General features: G+C 41.4%; 1 protein-coding gene across 3 annotated transcripts in view; it reads right to left on the bottom strand.

Annotated features, from left to right (window-relative positions):
• The window catches only part of PCCA (propionyl-CoA carboxylase subunit alpha), a 283,490-nt gene that overhangs the window by 3,704 nt on the left and 255,209 nt on the right, over positions 1-24,577 (bottom strand). For 2 of the 3 annotated variants that reach the window (XM_065829712.2, XM_071807055.1), the window contains one exon: positions 12,892-13,032. The exons of the other annotated variant lie outside the window; for it this stretch is intronic. In XM_065829712.2, the coding sequence (XP_065685784.2) occupies positions 12,892-13,032 (141 nt within the window). The remainder of the gene's footprint in view (positions 1-12,891; positions 13,033-24,577) is intronic. 3 annotated transcript variants of the gene reach the window in all.

Here is a 24,577-nt window from a genome sequence, read left to right as displayed (position 1 = left end):
GTACAAAATGAGGACAGAGGATTTGAAATGCTCTGTGTATGATTCTTCTGGAAAATAAAGGGATTATTTCATTAAATGCTAAAAAGACTTGCATGGGACAAGACAAGTCAGACGGCTACACAGTCACGAGACAAACCACAGTCACAAATCGCAGTTGCCTTTGAAAAACTAGTAGCAGCATAAGGAAAAAGGAATCACCTACTTAAAACCATCACCCCCGACAAACCCGAAAGGCTCCTCTCCCACCCCATCCATTCAGCTCCAACTTCTACAGTTCGCATTTCACATCCGTCGCAGTTTGACGTTAAATCTAGAGCAAAATTTAATCTATGCAGTTTTGGCCAAGGAGCCTTTGCTTTCCCTGGTGCAGGTCCCAGAGATACTAATCCTGATTCAGAAGCCAAAAGTTTCTTGGTGCGCGTGTGGGGAAGTACAACCTGGGAGCTCTGGCAACACCCATGGGGATGAGGCTCAGCAGAACGTCACACCTCTGGACATGGTGGCACCTGATGGCAGCTGAGGACTGAGGGGAGGGAACAGGTCTGCAAGGAACTGCCACCTCTTGTCTGCAAAGGAGGCATCGTGGAGACCCAACCATCATTTTCACCACAGCCGACAGCTCTCAAAGGGAAACATTCAAGTCCTGGTGCCTCCTGGTCAGATCCTCCCTCCAACACCACAGACCACACTGTGCAGGGGATAAAAATCACTCAAGGATTTACGGTGGTTGTGGGGGCTGCCTAGACATGGGGGGCAAAACACGGGATTCAGAATTTATCCCTCATATAACCCAGTGATCGGCCAGTCATTCCACGAAGACGGTGTGTGCTGGAGAGGGAAGGGGGCCGGGCCCTACATGCCGGTATTTAGGACTTGTGTAGGTACAACCCTTGCCCCTTGGGGACGCCTGGGCCCCCAGTGCCCACTGCTTGTCTTCTCATTAGGGTCTTCTCCAGATGTAGTCTGCCATCCACTCATCATCCCAGCAAATTTGGGATTCCTTCACTCTGATGTTAAAGTTTCCTTAATGAGGGTCATTTGAGACCCGCAGATATCTGGTCTATGCGTTGTTGTATGTGCCGGTACCCTCAAAATGTCTTTACGTACACACACATATACATATTCCTCTAAGTAGATGTAAAATGAATAATAATACATTGGGCAATGACCTATTAGAGAGTAGCGTAGGGGAAAGGGACCTGGGGGTCCTGGTGGACAGCAGGATGACCATGAGCCAGCACTGGGCCCCTGTGGCCAGGAAGGCCAATGGCATCCTGGGGTGTATTAGAAGGGGGGTGGTTAGTAGGTCGAGAGAGGTTCTCCTTCCCCTCTACTCTGCCCTGGTGAGACCCCATCTGGAATATTGTGTCCAGTTCTGGGCCCCTCAGTTCAAGAAGGACAGGGAACTGCTGGAGAGAGGTCAGTGCAGGGCAACAAAGATGATTAAGGGAGTGGAGCAGCTCCCTTATGAGGAAAGGCAGAGGGAGCTGGGTCTCTTTAGCTTGGAGAAGAAGAGGCTTAGGGGTGACCTTATTAATGTTTACAAATATCTAAAGGGTGAGTGTCACGAGGATGGAGCCAGGCTCTTCTCAGTGACAGCCAATGGTAGGACAAGGGGTAATGGGTTCAAACTGGAACACAAGAGGTTCCACTTAAATTTGAGAGGAAACTTCTTCTCGGTGAGGGTAACAGAGCACCGGAACAGGCTGCCCAGGGGGGTTGTGGAGTCTCCTTCCCTGGAGACATTCAAAACCTGCCTGGACATCTTCCTGTGTAGCCTCATCAAGGTGTTTCTGCTCCGGCAGGAGGACTGGATGATCTTTCGAGGTCCCTTCCAATCTCTAACATTCTGTGATTCTATGTTTAAGGACAACTGTGTGCCACTTCGGAGGAATATACTGTCTAAAAGACAGGTGTGAAGTCAGAGATCAAATGGACATTGCACAAAGTACATTCTGACAACTGAATTATTTTTTTTTCCTAAAGTGTGCACTAGTGTTCAGCATTTCCCAGTGCTACCCTTGGCTAATGTCAACTGTACATTTTAAGCAATGAAGACTGAGAAGCATTGATGTCTGCCTACAGATGCTGAGCAAAACAGAAGACAAAACAATATGTTAAAGGTGTTTACACACCATTTCTCCAGCAGACTGCCCGCAGCAATACGATGGGCTTTTTGGGGTGAATAAGGAAAGCATTTGCTACGGGAACACGGTGTGCGAACCGGATACAGGAGAATAACCAACACTTCACCTGCAGAAATTCCATCCCAAGCTTCAGCTGAGCATTTAAGTCATTAGCAGTGTCAAATTCAGTGAGTAGTATCAAAGCCTTGTTCTTTGTCCCCAGTTATTTCCCCTCTATTCCATTTCCCTGTCTTTTGTCTCCCCCTTTCCACACCTGCTGCTCTGCCTGTAGCCTTGTCCCACCAGCTCGCTTGCTTTCTCTCTTCTCTTTCTTTCTTCCTTTCTTTCTTCCTTCCTTTCTTCCTTTCCCTCCCTTCCTTCCTTCCTCCCTTTCTTTCTTATTCTTTCCTTGCTTTTCCTCTTCTTCTCCCTACCTCACTGCTCAGCTTTTCTTCCAGCTGCTCTGAACGTGCCAGATATTTCTGAGGTTAAGAAAAAACTATGAATATCAATTTCTGTTTAGGAAAATAAAAAAAAGAAGAAAACAAAGGCAATAATGTTTGTTCGAGGTTAGTTGGTTTGTTTTTAATAGCATGTTTCAGAAACAAATTTACCATCCTCTGGTTAAACTCAGCTATCAAAAAGCCAAGAATATGGGCCTCCAAAGGTTGCTGAAGATTGAGATGCTGAGGAGCGCAGATCTGAAGCGAGAGGCCTAATCTCAAAGGCACAAGAAACTCTCTTCAAGCCCCAGCATGATTCGGTTTGCCAAAGTGTAACGTGGCTTCATCAGGTGGCCAGCGCACAAATGAACCAGTTTGCAATTACCGCAGAGTTCTGGAAATACATCTACTGGAAAAGTGCAGGATTGTCTCTGCACGTCTTACTTACAGCACTAAAATGCCCAGAAATGTGAGTGGCTGTGTCGTGGAAATGTCCATGGATTTGAATTTCTCATCAGTTTCATCCCTTTCTCAAAAACAAAGTTTTTTTGTGCTTTGTAGAATACCTGCTGGGATGATGACAAAGGAAGGGGTGTCTGGGAAGGATAACCCACAAAACAGAAGACAAAATACCCATTTAACATCTCCTAGTCTTACTAATTTGGAAGGAAGGTGACACCTTTAGCACGTGTGAAAATGCTGTGTCAGTGCTGCTGATGACGTGCAATTTGTTGAAAATTACCTTGGTGAAAGTGTCACTTAGGCACAGAAGTTTAATTACTGTTCTTATGTTAAACCTTTAGAGCTCCACTCTTTGTGCTGCAAAGCGGCAAATCCTAAAATGAGGCACTTGTATCTCTCTTTTCTCTTTTTTCAGTCTTTTGGGCTTTGTCCAATTTCTTTCATTCCATAATTGCACGTATCCTTTTGCCTGTCATTTAGCCTGCAAATGAAAACCACGGCAGTGTGTATGAGTTCTTGCTTCCTAACTTATTTAAGGATTTATCTGAACCATTTTTGATGCTGCATTTTCATCACATAATGTATTTCTTTCAGTGGATGGCAAACCAATGTAAACCACCATCTTTACATTTCAATTTAGAGAGGCCTCAGTGATGACCCAAATCTGTCAAAACAGGCAAATAAAATCAAACAAAAAATCCGACTGATCGGAACCAAGCAAAATAAAAGGGCTCCTTTCCTTAAAGAAATAAAACTCGGGTATCTTTCTCACAGAGTTACGCTACAGACCAATCTACCTTCTACATTGCTTAGAACAGGAAAAAAAATAAGCGATTAACTATTAGACCTGCAGCCTGTATTTTAGCAGTTTATTTCTGCATGGTGAGGTTCAAAGTATCTGCTCAGTTTTGTTCTTTACAGACTGAAAAGGAAAAAAAAAGAAACAAAAATTTAAAAATAAAATAATAAAAAATACAATAAAATAATATAAATAAAATAAATAAAATAATATAATATAAATAAAATAAAATAACCATGGAAGAGGAGGGCACTTAACATCTCGACGTTGCTGACAATTCCGATGTGAATTTGGGAACAGTCAATAGCCATGTTTGTGTAACTCAGGGGCTGCAGGGTGGTTGTTTTCTCCTCTGGCCAAAAGGTTATGCACAGGACAGGGAACTGTCTCCAGTCATTTCCCCACCAAGCGACTCCCAACACGGGGTGGAAGCAGAATTTGGGAAGCTGCAACCCCTGAGCCGTTTCCCTTGCGCTTGCGGGAGGACCATAAGGACTAATTGCACTTCCAGATAGGTCTCTGCAACACCCAAGAGACACAAAAAGGCAGCGCAGACCCGAGGGCATCGCTGCCACGGGATGGTTGTGAATCTGTACCCTTTCCTCAGACTTTTTGTGCGTCAGCCGGCAAAGACTTAACGATTGTGACAGGACGTCTTCAACCTCGGGCTCACAAAATGGTCACAAGCCCCGCAAGTCTTTCTGATAAACCCAACGGGGGCTGATGTATTTCCCCCGCTCCCTGTCTAATTGGTGTAAAGTTTGCGGATCTGAATCCCCCACCTTTTATCCCGCTTGCCGCGTCCCCTCCTTTGACGTGAGGTCAGGGTTCACATTCGCATCCGATTATCGAAGTGGCACTCATTAACCGGCAGCCGGCCCCGCACCAAAATGAGTTCGCTGGAAGGGGAACTCGGCCCATTTACTCAGCAGATTTTAGCATTTTAAGGAGGCCTGAATGTCACACAGTATTGCTACGTTTTGAGGAGTTTCAGACATCTCCAGCTGATGATTAATTGTGAGTGATGGGAAATAAAATCCAGTAAAGCCAGCTGCTTGCCATGGTCGGCAAAATTACTATAATGGATATAGGCTGCCAATTTTCCAGTTTTACTGGCAAGTCTTCCAAGTGTAATTAAGGGAAGTTATAAATGATATGGAAATCTATCAAGTCCCATTTATTTTCAGAGGACTCTTTCCCCTGAGACTTTTATCTTCAAGCTTATAGTTTGCTTTGTTGTGCTAATGATTTAAACCACTTCTTATTTCTGATTAAAGCCCCCAATATCCTTCATAAGAAGTTAGATCCACTTTACCCAGAGGGATTTAAAGAAACAGAAACCTTTTTAAAGTTGTGTTTGTTAACTGTGCTGATCCCTCGCCTCCTTTGCAGAGGCAGAACAGAGAATCCTCCATCTTAGGCACCTCGCTGCCCTCTGGATTTCTGCTTCCCACAAATCCTGAGGATTGGGAAAGATCTGGTGGGGGGAGGGAGGGAAAAGAGGGAATAAACAAAAAAATAAAATTTAAAAAATCCACCGTCAACAAACCCTCCGAATCCTAAATCCTCCAAAAACAAAGATCATAGGTGCTGCCTTAGGCATCAGGCGTTTAGCACAGGGTGGTGTTGCTCACTAATGTTGTTTGATTTGGAATAAAAGCATGAAAATGATGTGCAAAGGCCTAAAATTGGAGATGTAAAGGATGACTGCACAGTATTCCATTTCTCAATTTCATCCTTCAGAGCCACAAAATGGGGGTGATACAGTTACTGGATGAGATTTACAGTAACAGCTGTGGTCTTCCCACACAAGGGAGGACCTTCTAATGGGCTAAGGTCTGTTTTGAACAGACGGGGAGTAGCAAAACAAGGTTCCCTATTAAGGGTGTGCAGTAATATTCCTGGTAAAGAAAACGAGTAGCGGTAGTCAGATTGCTTTAAGAGACCTAAATCTCCTTTCGCCATCTAAAAGAAAAAATAAAACAAAATAAAGAGCTATTTTAGAAAGCGCTAACTGCTAAATAAACGAAAGGCATGTAAGGGTTTGGGGTTTTTTTTCTTCATCTTCTTGCTACCGACTGTAAAGAATGCATAGGAACCAGTGCCAGGGGCATATGGCTTTCTCCTGCGCTGAACATTCATACAAAAGACAGGTTCATCAGTCATTGGAGTATCTGGATAAAAAATTAGGTCCTGATGGATGGTATTTAGAGCTTACCTGCTGCTAGTACATTACCAGAGAAACACAGGTTTTGAAACCCACATGACACGAGAAACCGCAAACCACGGAATACCCAACGTGCGGGCGCGCTCGTAACGTCCGCCAGGTTATGCAAAATAAGAAATAAGCTATTTAAAACCCTCTGCCTAAAGTTGGGCCCGCTGCAAGGCACCCTGGGTCAGCCCTACACAGGCCAATTAATGCACAGCATCTGCTGTATAGAAGCCGTGCATGAAGCACTTCCGAATGATTTCAGCAATTAAAAGAAAACTGTTTCCTGCCTGTTCTGACAGCAACTGTTTCAATGCAAGACTGAGCACCAAATCATTGTGTGCAGCTGAAAAAATTAAGTCTTTTTTTTTTTTTTTTAATCTTGTGAAAAGGGGGTGGGAGGGATGAAGATTTCTTAAGGAATCGGATCGTTCTTTTGTTGTCCGACATTCTGTGTTTTTCTGCCAAATTAGACAGAAGGCTCCGAGGGTTTACGGGGCCCTCTACAGTATCACCTTCTGGTGCACTGTGGCTCCCTAAAAAGATGGATCAATATCAACCCTGCTGATTTGCCTACAAAAGTGAAAATCCCTCAATTACATTTTTAAGACCATTATATTTAGAACACAGGTGCTCCGATGCGTAACATTTGTAAGGCTCTTGAAGCTCAAGGGGAAAAAAAACCCAAAGAACAATAAAACAATGACAGCCCTAAGCAAAAAAAAGGATCTTCGATTTGGTTAAAAGTGAAGAGAGAAGTGGATTTTATTGATATCTCCTCTCTCAGCTTTGGGGAAGCACCAGTAAATATCCCTCCCAACTTCCACTTTGCTGCAACTTGTGTCCCTATGGAGCCTGGTAAGTAAGAAGGGGCAAGGCAAGACGGTGCCATACGAAATCCAGTCACCCCTCTTGTAGCCTTCTGCAAAATAATTACAAACACGCATCTTGTTTGTGCTTGTGCAAACCCACCGAACAGCGAATTAAGTATGCACTCGGTATCTAAAACCCTTACGAAGACACTGAGATTTCTGTTTGTTCATTTATTGTTTAAGCTTAGTCCGTGCTGGTATCATTCCCTTCCCAGTTTTTTTTCTCTCTGACTTGTTGGCAATCTGGCAGCAAGAAAACAAACCAAGAGGAACTGGATGAGCAGCAATTGAAATTCCTTGACATTGTCCATTGCCATGTGAAATAATTAGTGCGGGTTTTCCCTTCTTTCCAAATTAACTCTGAAACCAGAGCTACAGAGCTGCAAATATAATTAGCGGCAATAAATAGTAATTGACAAATCATTATTAAACTTCTTTTTTTTTTTCCTTTTTGCCCCGCTCCTTTAACAAAGATAAGCACATCCCTAATGTTGTGACCTCTGATTAACCAAAGGTCAGTGATGTCCCCCTGACAGCAACAAGCGCTGGTCATTGCACCCCCACTTATCCAAAACACACGGCCCTGACGGCCCCCGAGACCCCGGCAGAGCCTTCCTGGGGCTGAGCCTTGTGCTGCTCAGCCCAAAGCCAGGCTTAACTCCCAGCACTGCAAGCGTTAGCAGTCAACTTTTCCAATAATGGATAGAAAGTTGCTTACCGTTCGAAAAGGTAAAGCATACCAATAATAATAAAATAATACAACAATCTACGATTTCTTTACAAAGGAGTTTTCCCCTGGGAGGAAACTCTAGCAATACTGAATATTTGTACCTCATCGTTGGGATAGGATTTCATTCTTAATTACACCACACTCATACACAAAGCTAAGACTGCGCAACTGCATAAAGATACAGAAGACAAATCTAAGTAATGTATAAAATCTAAGCAAAGTAAAATATAAAATTTACATCAATATATTATGACCTATTCCTACAGTTACTTTTTTTTTTAATGTAACCCTAATTATTACTTGAAGCCTTGTGCTGTAAGAATGGTGAAATTTTTGAATGCTTTTACACTTTAAGTTTCACAACTGTGAAAAATGGTTTCATTTCCTGTTTACCAATATGGGGTTTTTTCCTCACAAAAATACACCCCCCAAAAATCATTTAATACACAGAATCATAAAAACTACATTAAATTCATGACACTTTTGGTCAAGTTTACAAACCCCTTTTAACAGTTAATATTTGCTCTGGAATCATCAAGGGACAGGAGGGAGGAAAGGAGGCAAAGGGAAAGAAAAAACGGAACAATAAAAGGAAAAAAATTCATGCACAAGAGAAAAAACGTATTTCAATTTAAGAATATCTTAACTAAATTATTAATTGATACCATATTTGTCTATATAAACTGTAGAACTGTTACTCCAGCAAGTGATTTTTTTACTGTTTTCCTCATTGTTGTTTCTCTGTTATAAATTCCAACCAGTATAAATATGGGTATAAGATAAGGAAGAACAAGGTTGTTTAAAAAAAATTCTTTCTTTTTTTTAGGATTTTAAGGTTTGAAGGGTAAATATGATTTAAAGCAACACACAACTGGCTGATGGCAACAGGCAACTTCATAACTCCACCTTTTCTTTCACAAGAATGAACGACGCAGTGAGGAACAGAACTTAGGAAGCTGGTTTTTGCTTTTTATTAGCGAGCATGTCAGCAGTAGAGATCATGCAAAACATCTCTTTGCCACAGCAAGAACTTTCCTAGGCTTGTGAAATACAATATTGCGGAGCAAGATTTTTTTTAAAAAAATGTTTTATAAAGAAAAACAAGAGAAATTGAAATAACGTGCACGCAACTGAATGAGAAATGCAGTTTAGAAGAGCTGGAATGAAGTTTAAAACATCTTCCTGCCTTGTTTTTAAAATGGGGAATCACTGACAGGGATGTGTTTTGTAAGTTATACAACTGAAAAAGCAGCTCTCAAGATACCCAATTTTGAAATTACTGAGGATATGTATTTAACAGCTGACAGCTTGGTAGAAAAATCAGCCCACGCCATATCAATACTCATGGCCACACTAGCATCGATTTGAAACAATAAGAAATTTTGATATAAGTCAATTTAAAGAGCGGTTTGAATGGTGCCAACTTCCAAAACATGGGGTAATCTTGAACTACTGGAGAGAGGAAATTTAGAAACTTGTGTCAAAATAATGAACTGCCCTCTTCTTTTGGCTGTAGTCCTACAAAGATTCAGTAATGCTGGGCTGTTTACACAGAGGTGCTTTGCTTTTATATATTTATGGATGGGGGGAATCATTATAGCGGTTTAGGCTCCCAGCACTGGTGCTGGCTTATTGACCAATGCTTGGCTTAGTAATGCCACCTGCTCTGCCTAATTTAATTAAAAAAGAAAAACAACCAACAGAAACATACAGCTAAAAGAAAAAAAAGATACACCAACACCTTTGCATTTCTGACAGATGGAAAATGGAAAAAGCAAACACTATATTGACAGGTGAAAATACAGCAAACGCTACAAGGCAGCCGGGACAGTTCAGACTGCCAAACTCAGTTTTGGGAGCACTTTTGGGGGGGTTTCTTTAACTGAGGTACAACGACATCGCTGCAGGTGCCTCCCTATTTCCTGCCCTCCAAGCAAAGCAGTGAATTTGTGCAGCTTTCGTGGTTTGACGGTGCTCTATCTCCCCAGATGGATGCTTCCTATATAACGTGGCTGCGTTATCGCGAGGAACGTAAGCTAAATTTAAATCTTCTCTCCCTAAATAACATTAATCTTCTTTCCAGTCAGCCAGATTCCAAACTGGTTTGTTGTTTATGTTGCTTTCTGCTTCTGAGTGGCTTCACTGTGTTCCCAGGAATAACTGAGTGACAACTAATTACAGTCTTCTGATCACATGAAGGAAAATAGAGTAGAAAGTAACTAAAAAGCTAAAAAAATTGGCAGTATCACAAGTTCTGCTTCTCTCTAACTGACAAACAGCACTTCCCCACTGTGTTAGTAAAATCTCTAGATCATCTTACAGACAAAAGAAAATAAATTCCTTCCATATGCAATATCTTTTGGCAAAAATGAATTGAAAACTGCTTATCAGACCAGTCGGATAGAAGATGCTCACACAATCTTTTCTGGGGCTTCATCAGGCCAAAGCATTTTTCAGCAACAGCAGCCAAATGAGAACGCCCGTGCTTCATGGAAAAACAATGATCCATCGAGTGAGGAAAACCAACGCCGAGATCAGCATCGCCTTCTCCTTTGGCTGAGGGCACACCGAGAGGGACCAACAAACACCATATGCTTCACCTGAGTGTGCGTGATGCCCTATAGCCGAACCGTGGGCAACAAACACAAGTTTGCAAGTGCGGCCATTCGGGCAAAGACAAGATGTCCCTCTCTAGGAGTTTCTTCCCCATTTGTGAAGTTATAGCTGAGGGAGGGAGGGAGGGAGGGAGGGAGGGAGGGAGGGAGGGAGGGAGGGAGGGAGGGAAGGAAGGAAGGAAGGAAGGAAGGAAGGAAGGAAGGAAGGAAGGAAGGAAGGAAGGAAGGAAGGAAGGAAGGAAGGAAGGAAGGAAGGAAGGAAGGAAGGAAGGAAGGAAGGAAGGAAGGAAGGAAGGAAGGAAGGAAGGAAGGAAGGAAGGAAGGAAGGAAGGAAGGAAGGAAGGAAGGAAGGAAGGAAGGAAGGAAGGAAGGAAGGAAGGAAAACCACCTCACTCTCTGCCATCTTCCAGCTGTGCCGTTTTTCAGACGCCCCACAAATCTGAAGTGCCAGACCCAGTCACAAACAGAGCTCGCTCTACAAAATGGGAGCTACTTTAATTCCCATTTCTCCAGCACGCTAAAGAAATCAAGACTTTTCCCAAGCAGAGCAACAAAAAGGGCTGTATTTATCAGGGAGCTGCAGCTCCCTGCCCATCACGCCTTGAGCAGCTGTAGCGAGTGCGCCCGTTTCTGACGGACAGCCAAGACGTGTAATCTGAATCACACCATCCCACTGCTTATTCAGTGCCGATAGCTGATGCCACCCTCATCTCGCTCGCTGCCTCGCCTTTTTTTTAACATTTTGACACTAGTCCTGAAAAGGAAGGATTTAAGTTAAAACCTTTTCAATAACGCAAATGTGTTTTTGCAATTAAAGCCACACAATTAGCATTGACAAGCTCAGGTCAGCAGAACGTAGATTACGCTGTTCGAATGTTCTGCCGCTCGGAGCCTTCAGCAAAAAGCTGCAGGAGAGGAGGAGGAAAAAAATCTCCACACGTTATTTTACAACTTGTGCTCTGATGCACTGCACCACTTGTGAATTTGTGGAGGGAGAATCATTTATTTGTTGACTTAAAATCGCTTTGGCTCTGGCCTCCTTCTCCACTGGCTGAAGACAACAAGAACTGTTATTCAGGACAAGAAGGCTGGTAACATCTAGCAGAATTAACTTCTCAAAAAAATCTTAAATTTAAAAAGGCTCAAAATCCTTGCCTTAAAAATTTGCCTTCATTTTTCGCAAAAAAAGCGGCATTTGTTTAAGATCTCCCTCACTCAGCCACCCGTACAGCCTAGACATGGCAATCACAGATTTCTCTGTCCATGCAATGACATACTGGTTCATTTTAATTGAACACTGCTGGTTTTAAAGGTATAAACAGTGTGTGTGTGTGCACGTGTAGATCACAAAAGTAGAAAGCTATGTGTAGAAGTTAAAAGACTTTATCTCTTGCTAATTTTTACTAAGCTGTATTTAGTTCTGTTTTCTCAGAAATGTCTTTATTTCATTAACACAGACATTTGCACCTACAGATTTTAATATTAGCATGATGACTACCTTCTCCTGTAAACAGAAACAACCACATGTTCTAAAACCAGAAGTGGCATCACAGCAAAATGTAAGCAAACATATCACTGTACTAGCACAATTGATGACCATCACATTGTTAAGTGCAGCACTAATTTTAGACTTGAGATCTTGATTACATTTATACGATGACTCACAAGAAAATCTGGGTTTCATTGCCATAAATTACAAACTCCATGACTGCAGCTTTCTGTTTGGATCCAAGTGCCACATACATGTTTCTGGAATCATTTAACTGACAATAGCACTTCAAAATTAATCTGCACAATCTGATTCAAATATTCCTGTATCCGCATCGCTCTGTTGCTTTCAATGGTTATGAGAGATATGGGCTGTGACCTTAGAAATAACCTATGATAAAATGCAGTAGAATTTCATTTAAAGCTCAAGTTCAAGTAGGTGTTTATATGTAACTCTAAAACACTCTATTTACATTTGTTTCCAGCTCAATGTGAGGTAAGAAGCACTGGAAATCCCCGGGACAGCAGTGGCACATTCTCTTGCCCTTCTGTGTGTCAAGTTTACTCCTTTTGCAGGACAAGCAGATACTCCTAAGAGACTGGGAATTCCCAGCACGGAATTCCAAATTTAGGAATGGCATATGTCTTGCAAAACACTAACACAGGGATTCTTTAAAAAAAAAAAAAAAAAAAGTGAGGGAGGAAAATAAATATCTATCCTGTGTTCCTTCAGTTTAGTAACATTTTCGTTGCCTTAGGGCAGAAAATCAACAATTCCCTGCTGCAAGCACTAACAGCATATATAGACTTACATATATTTACATGCACATAGATACACACACACACAACTTTTTTTCCCCTGCCAAGGCATTTGTGATACAAACCCAAGATATCTGTTGAGTTTCAGCTGTGGACTTGTACCCAGTTGAAAATTTTCCTTTTAAAGCCGGTTTAATTTGAATGGTGTTTCCTTATTAGTTTTTATAATTCAAACGAAAAGCAGCACGCATCCTTCAGCACACTTTATCCTACAGGTGAGGTTAAAAAGGAAACCAACCTTGTGACCTGTAGTTTCAGTTGCACCAAGGAGAGATTGGTGTGGAATATTTAATGAAAATGCAGATATATAGATCACGTTTCTTACCATGTCCCCGGGCTTGACAGAAACTGCCACCACTGCTCCAGGCATGGGAGATCTCAGAATGCTGGAGGTGTCCTCTGCTATTTTCTCCGGCATGTACTTGCTCAGCTCTGCAGCAACCTTTGTCAGTATTTGTAATTTGTACTAAAGAATAGGAAGAGGAATGTTTTAGACAACTGCACTTCGGTGAATTCCAGTCGATAATCTGCACTATATTATGGCATGTTTTCACATAATACATCTGTTAGCTGTTCTTCACAGGAGTGTCTAAAAATCACTGTTTGAAATCTTTATTCACTGTTTCACTTTCAGGATGTGGAAAGAAAAATATGCAGCCCCAATCTGCAGCAACGAGCGCATAAAAGGGAAGAATCAAGCACAGTAAAGAAATGTCAGATTCATTTAAAAATTGGGGGTAAAGAGGAAGATACAAATAAAATTTAAAATACATTTAAAAAAAAAACACAAAAAAGATCCCTATGCCTACTGCACATAATCTTCAGTGGATAAGGAATACAGAGCGATTTGTTTCCAGTGCTGTGCTGAATTAGGAATTGACCTTTTGGGAAAGTCTGCCAGATTTTCAACGACGTGATTGATTTTAAACATTACGTTTACTTTTTAAACATTTCTTTCTGTTGTGTATTTAATATCTGAAGTTAATAACTTGCTTGTATTTTGCGACTAAAACACATTACATAATTTCAATTCGATTTTTTTATGCATGGGCCGAATGACGGAACACTGTGTTTGTATTGAATATACTTTATCTGTAATAAAAACCGTTCAGCAGCTGTTATCTGCCTTGAGAAAAGAAAAAAAGAGGGGGAAAAAAGTATGTTTTCTGTAGTATGTTTTACAGCAACTAGAAATTGAAAAGAATATGATGAACCTCAAGTGACTGAGAGCATCCCTTTAAACAAAACCTTTCTGAAAACATCTAAGTGTGTACACTAATTTCAGCTCCAGGCTTTTAGTTTTAAAAAACTTGCAGTCGCTGAGGGATAATTCCTTGCATGTAGGCAGATGGCCGCCCCCTTCGTCCCAACGCACTTGAACACCAATGCAAAAAGCCAGTAGATGGCAGCCGGTCTCTGCATGAAACTCCTGCTCCACCAAGGCCAAGCGAGTGAAGACCCCACTCCACCACACTTCATCAATAATGGAAACAAAGGTTTTAATAATAAGCATCGGATGAAGCGCATTTACAATTCAAATGCGTATTTTGCTGAGGCAAAGTTCAACACCTTGCTTTGAACAGTATGTTTTCCTCCAAAATAATTAGCTATTGTTTTATCAGCAAGAAAATGTCTTTACTTTTCATTTTTACACAGACAGAAAAAATCTGATCTCCTTATGGTGAAGGTAAAGGGGGACTCTACCTTCTGCTTCTGTAGAGAGTATAACAAGGTATACAGAAATACATTCAAAAGGTGATTAATTCTGCAATGACATCTTTAAAAAGCAGCTTTCAGAGCCAAATTAAAAATACATAACAGAGGATTATCATCCTCCATAAATGGCATTTGGACACACAAGATTACGTGCAATGAACAGTGCAGCCATTCAGTTAGAAATACCTGCTTATAATCAGAAACAAAACCAAATAGTTAAATGAACCGATCCCCACCACCGCCCTCATAAATGGAATAAAACGCCACGACAATATTCCTTGAAGCTGTAAGAGGCACCCAAAGATTTGAGAACCCGTTCCCAAACATGGTCATGATTGATGTGGCGCCGGGAAACCAGCACCATTTTGTATGCAAAAAGCTGCTTTAACTCCAAGCCTCCTGCAGGCATCATCATGACAATTAGGACTGTGGCATTCACATTTTTCCAACCCAAAAATACAGCTAGTTCTCTACCTGCACAAGCAACTACATTTGATTCCCTGTGCTCCTTCCAGTTGTTTCTTCCTAAAAGTAACATGTGTGTGTGCATATGTGTGCACGTATGCACACTTGCATGTACGTTCTGTAAGGAGAGGGGAGGCAATGCCTATAGGAGATTTGATGACATCAGTTGCAAACAGAATTGCAGCAGTGTGACAAGTCAAATAATAACATCTTCTGCATGTTTCTTTACTCTTGAGTGTCTGTTTTGCAATCAAGACATACAAGTGTCTGCCAGTTTCTGAAGGATATGATCCTTAAGTGAAATTACTGTGCAAATAAAAGCTTTTTACTCCTATTAAAATTCATCTGAGTCATAAGTGGCAAGGAAAAAAAGCTTGCAGAGTGTATTCTGCTGTCAATCTAATAAACATTCTGTGCAGAGGGACTATTTATCAAAGATAAATTGTACTTTAAAGTCCTTCATTAAATCTATGGGGGGGAATATAATTACACCAAATTGCACAGTTTCAGTATCCATGGTTAGTGTCTTCTTTGTACTCAGAGTTTGAAAATAAAAGAAAAAAGAAAAAACACCACAGAAATAAGTTAGATTTGTGGACTGTATTGTTGCCTCTTGCAAGAGACTATTTTGACATGGTTTCAAAGGATTAGATGTCATCCAGTTTTTTAAACCACATATAACACTTCTGAGCTGCCCAACCTCAAAATTCTAAGTGAAAGCAAGACCTTCTGCACGCATCTAGGTTGCAGTATTTCGCAGGGACTGAAATGCAGAATTCCCTATGCACCCCACAACACACAGCAGTGGGGAAAAAAACCATGTTCCTCAGTATGCTGCACTTTAAAGCTCAGTTCTCCACACCAAGTTAAAATATCCCTAGCAAACATTGTTTTTACTATCTTTAAAATTTTCATATCTTTTAGATTCCTTTCTCTGCAGGACTCCTGCTTTGCTTGGAGTGAGATGTGAGAGTCAGTACACTCAAAGCTTTAAAATGCTGGTCTTTGTTATTGATGAGCTGTTCCTTTTCCTTTTGTATTTGTTTATTGTTCTTTAGTCTGTTTGGGGGATAAGCAAGTTACTGTAATCAAAAAGTAAAAAATAACAACAGTAAACTTCTGGGGAAAGGCCTTTTTTTGGCACAGTTGGTTCACAAGTGACCTTTCAGAATATAAAAAGACAAAGCCAGCAAAGAAAAGTTCCTTCTTTAAGAATACTCTTGATGTATTTCTGCTGCTGGCTGGACCCCGCTAAACACACACATAAATGTCCCCTTTGTAAGACTCTTATCTCTGGGGGATGAGTTGTGCTGGAAAACCATCTCCAACAACCCCTGCCAGTGCTGCTACAACAAACACAATTAAGAATATACCACGTTTTTTCGTTACATGAGTAACGCCGTTGCTGTGCCTTTGATTTACTGAGGACAACGCTGAACATAACAAAGCAGAAGTTTTGATGCGCTACTCTCGGAGCATGGACAAGGTTCATGTTTTTTCTTCCTTTCTCCTCACAAGGAGGAGGAGGAGATGGGAGAAAGAAGGGGCGTAAATTGGGGAAGGCTGTGAAGTTTGGGTTATAAATAGTGACCAGAAGGTTTCCACCAGCCTAAACCAGAAGAAACATCTGTTGGAGTCATAAATAGATGGCGGGTGGACTCTCAGAGCAAGGCAACCTGCTAGACCTCAGATCTGAGCTGATGAGCAGTTGTCACCAGCCACTGCTCCACTTCACAGCGTTTCAGAGCCTAATTCATCCGGCCAAAGCAAAGTTAATAAAGAGGTATCCAAAAGGAGCTGTACAGCTTTTGACGGCATAGAAAACAGGAGTTTCTTTTCCATGGGACTGCTGGAGTCCACCAACAGTCGACAAAAATTATAGTAGGGAAAAGTGATGTTACCTAATAGTTTTCCGCAGGTAACAGTATCCTGCCCTACCTGTCCCACTCAATGAATTGATGTTTATGTAATGCAAAACTACCTCTTACAACCAAATTGTCGGGACAAAAAAAAAAAAAAAAAAAAAAGAAGAAAATAGAAAGGTGTAATAATAGCAGTGCAAAGGAGTAAAGACGGGGGGAAGAAAGCAAATACAGTGGACATTATACCTCGGGTTTTGTGTAGGTATATACCATACTGATCCCCCAAGTCAGTAGACAAGTAGACCGGCAGCCATTATAAAAAAGGTGTCTGGGGCACATCTGAACCCACCTTTGCTTAAAAGCAAGTCCTGTAGTTTGCACAGGTGCAGCTCCCTTGCTGTGTACAGCAAAATGTTGTAATACTTTAGTGAAATGCTCAAAACTACACTCTGCTGCATCTCGCATTAGTTTATTAAATATGATCTTCCCTGTACACCTGAAACTCGTGTCCCCAGAAGCTGCAAATGTTCGAATTCCATTGGAGATCTTAAAGAGCAGTCTAATGTATCACTACCCATGTGTTCCTTGGAACAGTGTTTGGACTGCTGACCAGATGTGGATTTTCAGTATGCTTTACCTAAATGTTCAACCATGGTTTTCAAATGTCTGTCATTTTTGTGGTCAGAAACATGAAAATCTTAAGTAGCTCACATTTCAGTAGAGAAACCATCTCCTGTGCGCCTTTATTATTTTCGCTAACCTTACACTCTCACTTTTGGAATCGGTTACATTTATTAACTGTGGTCATATAATTTCCTTTTAACATTCCTGATGCACATCCTGCCTCAAGTCACTTAACTGCTGTCACCTGCACTTCAGCCATCATGGATTTGCAAGTAGTATGTTATTCAGTGTTCATTAAATCAATACCAAGCAATGTCCCAGCGCTGAGCACAATGAGCACACTGCCTTCTTTATCAACCATCATACATTTTAATACTGCAATCATAACCTTGCTTAGATTTCCACCATGGCATCTAAACAGGAAAATAATGTGTTTATTCCGTTTTACTTGAAGGTGTCAGGCACCACCTTCTTTCCGAGTCAAGGATCTTTTTACTTGATAAGGGGATAAATGACAGTTTTGCAAATCAGGGAGGCTTTTTTTCCAGGCTCTGAGATCTAGAGCTAATTTACTTCCACAGGGTGGTGGTGAGGATTGGCTTTAACACCTGCACAAAATAACGGCACTTTTAGTCTAAGGGAGGAGCAAACAACATGCTACGGAGATAGTAAAGAAGGAAAAAAAACCCATAACACAGCCACAAAAAATCACGAGCCTTTAGCAGCAGCGAAATGAAAGAAAAAAGAGAGAAGCCTCACCACCAGATAGGACACACTCCAGCAACAGAAACTTAATTAGAATCGTAATTCAGCCACATTTCCCACTTTCTGTTCCTTGTGTGATACATAATTAACACTCTCGAGAAACCTAACAAGGGTTAAAGCCATGAGAAAAAAAAAAAAAAAGGGGGGGGGGATAAAAAGCAGCATTCCCTCCGCTTCAGACGAAGGTTGAACAGGCAGAATGAAAACCGCACAGACTGACAGGTTGGCGATGTCCTTCACCGGGAGGACAGGCGAGGGGAGAGGGGAGCGGGCAGGAGCGGACAGGGAGCGGAGAGCGGGCAGGGAGCGGGCAGGGAGCGGAGGAGCCGGCTGCAGCCACGGCAGCCTGTTAGCACAAGGCTTTTGACAACTCCATCAGCGCAGTCTCAAGGTAGCTGTCAATCAGGATGCATCATTTAATACAACAGCACACTGAGGATTTTCTCCTACAAGCCACATGACAGCGTAGCTACAGCTCTATTTATATCAGCGCCCAGTTGTGTTTACAATGCGGCTGTAATTAGAAAAGATGCAACAGGCAGCAATATTATTCAGATTTCCATTTCTCCGCGCTGCCATGTAAAGTGCGATCTTGCTTCACAGAGTCATGCTAAATGACAAAAGCGCTATTTTCTTCAGTCTCCGTGCTCAGACAGCACTTCATTTGCAGCTATCTATAATTAGATTAATGGTGTAGTGCCGTACAAAGCAGGCCCACTTCACATCAGATAGCATATGAATTAGGACAAACACTTATTTCAATTCCAGGCAGAGAAAGCAGTGACTGGGGTATTTAGCATACCCTTTATGGTGGAATGAGATGTTAATTGTGTACCATTACCTCTAAACTGCTTGCTTGTTGTATAAATCACTGTGCTAATTGATGCAGAGATAGAAACGTAGCCACGGGCAAGAAAGCAACGGAATGAGAGCTGAAGATGGTGGGTAAAGGATTATCGAGTCAAAACATATGGAGATGAGGTTCCTTTGAAACCTGCCCACAAACAGTACCACTATAAACTACAGGGTGAAAAGTGCTGCGCTGATGTGTAAGAAAAAGTGTGGATAACGTTTTACGTCATCGTTTCAGAACACAATCTTAGGAGCGAATCCGAGTCAAGCAGAAAACTGAAGGATAAATGTGTGTAATGAACCTCGACACACGCTTCCAAAAGAGAAGTAGCAGGCTAAGCGCAGCCTGGGAATGGTCACCCCGCGGCCCGGATTTTGGGGGTCTGAGTTATGAAGTAACACTTGCAAACTATCCAGACCATACGTTCCCCTGACCCACCTGAGGGCTAAAAATATAATAGTAATATCCTTATTATTTAACAAACAGCCACAAAACCAAGTGTCTGCTGATAAGTTAAACGTTGTAATAAGGAGGAAGAAGGGAAGAAGCTTCTGTATTACTTTTGAAGAGAAGCTGCCAAATTACTGTATACTGTGATTAAGTTATAAAAGGCATACCCATCATTAACCAATTGACATGATAAATGCTTTCTGACCACCTGCAAAACCAAGGGATACTTTTCAACTTTTAGATCCTTCTGCATGAAAAGAGGGAGACAGAAGATTAAGTGATACATTGTTTGGAAGCAGAGTGCTTAGTTTATGTTTAACTAATAATTAATAGAAGTATTGTAAGTAAGAAACTAAACAAATATAACTAACATCATCAATTATTTCTTAGTATAGATGTGCTGTATGTCAAAATTTTCAAAAATGGTAATGCATATGTTATAATTATGTGAATATAAGCAACAAAAGAGCATCCAGTCACTGGAGTACTTATGGAGGATGATCCCTGGTGTTCCCAAGCGTTGATAAAACAAAGAATGTCGCTTAACAGTATAACTGACTCTGCTGTTAAGTCTATTTCTTCGTTTCTCTGTAGGTACACGGGCTAGAATATGTGTAGTTGTTACTTACCTGTAGTAACAACTACACATATTCTAGCCCTTGTATGTAGAGACAAGAAATTCCCTGAAAATCCCTCTCCACACACTACAGAAGCAGAAGAGTGTCTCTCGGAGGTAACAAGCAGCTGTGTCAGCATCAGGATGAAGGCAGCCTGCTTTCTCCTAGATGAGGTTTGTAGTTTGTCATCTCTAAACCAGCATTACAGCCCCAGGGGCAACTGTAATTGTGCTCCCCAGCAGATCCTCTTGCCTTAAATAAACCATGAGTTTGACCAAACCCTCTGCCCACACTCCCTAACACACAGAGCTGCAGCTTTCTCCTCTAGCTGGACACCTTTTCTTCACAAAATAGGTTAGACCATAATGCTTTTAGGACCCTTTTCCCTCTGTTACATTTGGCTGAAGTCCATGAGCTAAGCCAAAGTGACTGGGGAGCTGGGGGACAAGCACACGATGGACATCCAGTATGCCCACCTGGGAAAGGTGGCTAAAAGTAGCATTACAAAAGGAAGATGAGCTACAATGCCATCTTGAGCATCACATTCAAGGACAAGCCAACTGGGTGACATGCTCACCTTCGAGCCATGCTACTTCTACAGACACTGCAAATCTGCTTGGCGTAACTATTCTGCAGAAGACTGACTCCAGTATATATGCTGGATCCAACGCCACTGCACTCTAAAATCATCTCCCCTCTGCCCTCAATTATTACATGAACTTTTTTCTTAAGCTTCTTCTTCAGAAAGCTTGGTTGAGCTTGTACGCAACTGAGACTTAGCTTCATACTTTGATCACTAACAAAATGCCAAGACAAAATACTAGCAACTAAAACACTCCTCAATGTCCTATTCTAAGAAAATATATTCCCCTCACTCACAACATGATACTTAAGAGCAAATGCTGACTTTCAGCCATAAGCTCTAAGATCTTAGCATATTGAAATAAACTTCCAAAAAACCACAAGGTATCTTCCCCTTGAGTGTTCAATCCCCACGACTTTTCAGTGTTTGATATTGCCTTAGCTTAAAAGAGCAAAGGGAATGCATTATATCTACTAGATACCTCACTGTCCTAGGGTTCATTAAAAAGAATGAGATGCTGGATTTTCCAACCTTGATTTTAATTTCTTTTTACCTTGGGGGAGTGGAGTGGAGTGGGTGGGAGGTGAGTAAAATGTTGCAGTAGTATTTACTGACCTCAGTTCCCAAAGAAATACACGTAATAAATATATATGTATATGCGTATCCATGTAAACTAGGGAGGGCTTAGGGGTGGGCAGTTGCCCATTACAAACAAGCAGTACTAATGTACAAATTACTGCTTGCTGCAAAATCAAGTGAATAGCAGAAGAGAATCATGTATTGTTTGATGAAGTGCTTCAATTACTTCGAGAGGAACCTTTAAATTATTTCCAACACAATACACCAAACGGGAGTAAATAGAGTGATGTTAAAGACAGCAGTCGCTGTTTTGAAATGTTGGTTGAGTTCAACTGTTTAGATTTTGGTCACCAGGCTTACAAAAGCCTGTGTATTATCCTCCTTTATCACCGAAGCTTACAACGTTAAGGAAACGCTAGCTGTATCTGGCCAACCAAAGGGACCTATGAAATAGAAACAAATGGCAGTAGAAGAAAACCCTGTGTTGACTACTTCGAAATAACACCTCCCAAGTGTGCGGCTAGTTGACATAAATGGAAAGGCATTGAGGGAAAGAGCTGTGAAGCTGTGTAGCAGTCCTGTTCCTGATCATTAATCACTTTTTTTAGACCATTTAAACTAGTCCATTAGAGCCTGCAGCAAAATGCCAACACTCCCATCACTTGCATGTCAGCAGTGATGGTGTTAACAGGAGAAAATATATGGTTTCTATGACTGTGCCCCAGTTCTACAGCATTTGCTACCTTTAATTGAAAAAGGCAGTTAAACACAAGGTAAATCATTCAGTTAGCTAAGCTGTTTAATAACACATAATTGATAATGTCAATATGTTACAGTGACATAATGCATCACTTTCATCACTCGTATGCTTCAAATACGGTCAACCTATACTTCAAACATTTACTTTATATCAGCTACTTAATGAAAAGCCCAGGGAGAACTGCCCTGAGTACCACATGTGGAACATAAGTCCGACACACACCACTGCTTCAACACATCTGCAGGTCGGTGAGAAACAGGTTCCTGCCACAAGGCTTGGTCTAGTTAGGTCACTAGCAAGTTGCTAATAGTCTCAAAACACCAGAAGCTCCTACTGGAATAATACATATTTCTCTGATAAAATCTATGGGGAAAAAAAAGAACATGAAAAAATCTGCACAAGAAAAAGCAGCTACTTGTTTTCTGAAATGTGTCCCAACCCTGCATGGTTTGACCTAACTTTTCACATGTAACTAGGCCAACAGTTGCCGTCAGGACTTGTTGTTAGTATAAGGTAAATCACGTGCCTAAGTGTTTACAAAATCATATCCCCTAAATATGCAATATAACCTGGAGTAGGAAAAAATATATCTTTCATCTATGTACAGTATGGTTAAACATTACTAACCTCACTAGATAGTACAGCGGTTCTTAACATATGTTAATAAAAACAAAAATATTTCTACAGGTATTTTAAATGGACATGAACATTTGACCTGTTTATTCTATAACAATAAAAAAATAACCACTGACAAGAACCATTCAATTATGTCTCTATTGTATAGCAGAGAACAAGCAGATGGTTGCAAAATGAGACTTTTTTTTCCCCTCCCCAAAAATACCCTCAAACAAACAAACCAACAACAAAACCAGCAGTCAGCTTTTAGTGACCACCGTTGCAGGGTGGATGCGGGAAAAGGTGATGGAGCTGAGTCAGTGGAAGCCTGCAAGACAAAGCCACTTTGAACCGTCATTACCTACATGCAATTATAATATTTGCTTGCCATGAGATTTCAACTGTATCACAGACATAACATCTAGGAAAGCTGAGTATTCTGAAAATAAAAATATGCTGCCTCATAAGTAGCCACTCGCTCTCCTCCTTGGAAAGCAGCTGTAGCTATTGGTAATGGTATCACCCCGACCGAATCTTTAAACATCTTTCAGAGAGAAGTTTGGTTCCATTACCCAGGAGGAGGTCACTGTCTGAGTAGAAGAGTTATGCCCATGTCCAACTAATAAAGGTTGCAGTGAGCTGCATTGCCACAGGGGACTATCAAAGTTGTCTGTACGTCTTGCTAAGGTAACTTGTTAGAGTAATGGGATTTTCACAACCACAAAAACCAAGTCTGTTGACAATGAATTGCGCAAGGCTGACAAAAAACATCCTGTAGAGTTTGCTTTGACTAGAGACCTGGGGATTGTATGCAAGGTAATTACTTATAAAGTAGGAAAAGCCAACAAAAATGTGTACAACTATAGTAGTGATTACACAGAAAACTAACATCTTGCAATAGGACAAGGGGTAAAGGTTTCAACCTAAAACAGGGGAGATTCAGGCTAGACATGAGGAAGACATTTTTTACAATGAGGGTGAAACACTGGCCCAGGTTGCCCAGAGAGGTGGTAGATGCCCCATCCCTGGAGACATTCCAGGCCAGGTTGGACGGGGCTCTGAGCAGCCTGATCTAGTTGAAGACGTCCCTGCTCATTGCAGGGGGTTGAACTACATGACCTTTGAAGGTCCCTTCCAACCCAAACTATTCTATGATTCTGTGATCTTTAAGATAATCAACCTAGTTCCTTTTGGTTAACTACAAATTTGTAAGTTGTTCAGTAAGGAAGTACTTATTTTATGCTTATAAATATGTCATGGGTAGGTGTCAAGAGGATGGGACCAGACTCTTTGGTGGTGCCTAACAACAGGATGAGAGGCAATGGGCACAGACTGAAGCACAGCAGGTTCCACCTAAACATGAGGAGAAACTTCTTTACAGTGAGGGTGCCAGAGCACTGGAACAGGCTGCCCAGAGAGGTTGTGGAGTCTCCTTCTCTGGAGACATTCAAAACCCACCTGGACACATTCCTGTGTGATCTGCTCTGGGTGAACCTGCTTTAGCAGGTGGGTTGGACTGGATGATCTCCAGAGGCTCCTTCCATCCCCAACCATTCTGTGATTTTTGATAAGTACTGTCTGATTTTGGGCACAATCATTCCCCTCCATTTAAGAAAGAAAAAAAAAAAAAGCGCTATTGAGTAGAATTGATTTACAGAAATGTCAAGCAAATGCTGCTTAATTTCGAGACACCAATGTTTTTGCCCCTCTGGGTGGCCATGGAATAATGAATGTTTGACTCCCCTTCAAGCTCAGCACTACTTTTGGCACTCACTTAAATGGAAGAAAAAGCAGAGCACAGGCGCCTTTCATTCACTGTGAGGCTACCTACAACCACACAGAACATTTAGATAGGTCTTATTTTTCCACTGACTGCAAAAATGGTTTTAGTCTGTACGTTTCATAGGGAGAAAATTGCAGAGCAAACTGCATTCTTTCACAGCTTACAAAGTTTTCTAATGGTTGGGCAAGCACTGGTTAGAGCTTGGTCTGTTAATTTGCCTTGGAGTGCTTCCAAATACTACTTGGTAAGCCACAGCATCTTTCTGTTTTGTTTTGTACAGCAGGTAGCACAATGATAACTACAACTGGAGAAAAATGTATGTGGGAAGCCAAGGCCTTT

The sequence above is a fragment of the Patagioenas fasciata genome, chromosome 1, assembly GCF_037038585.1.
Source record: "Patagioenas fasciata isolate bPatFas1 chromosome 1, bPatFas1.hap1, whole genome shotgun sequence".
NCBI classification, from domain to species: domain Eukaryota; kingdom Metazoa; phylum Chordata; class Aves; order Columbiformes; family Columbidae; genus Patagioenas; species Patagioenas fasciata.
Note: the sequence above shows the minus strand (reverse complement) of the source record. Positions and strands in the feature narration are given on the sequence as shown.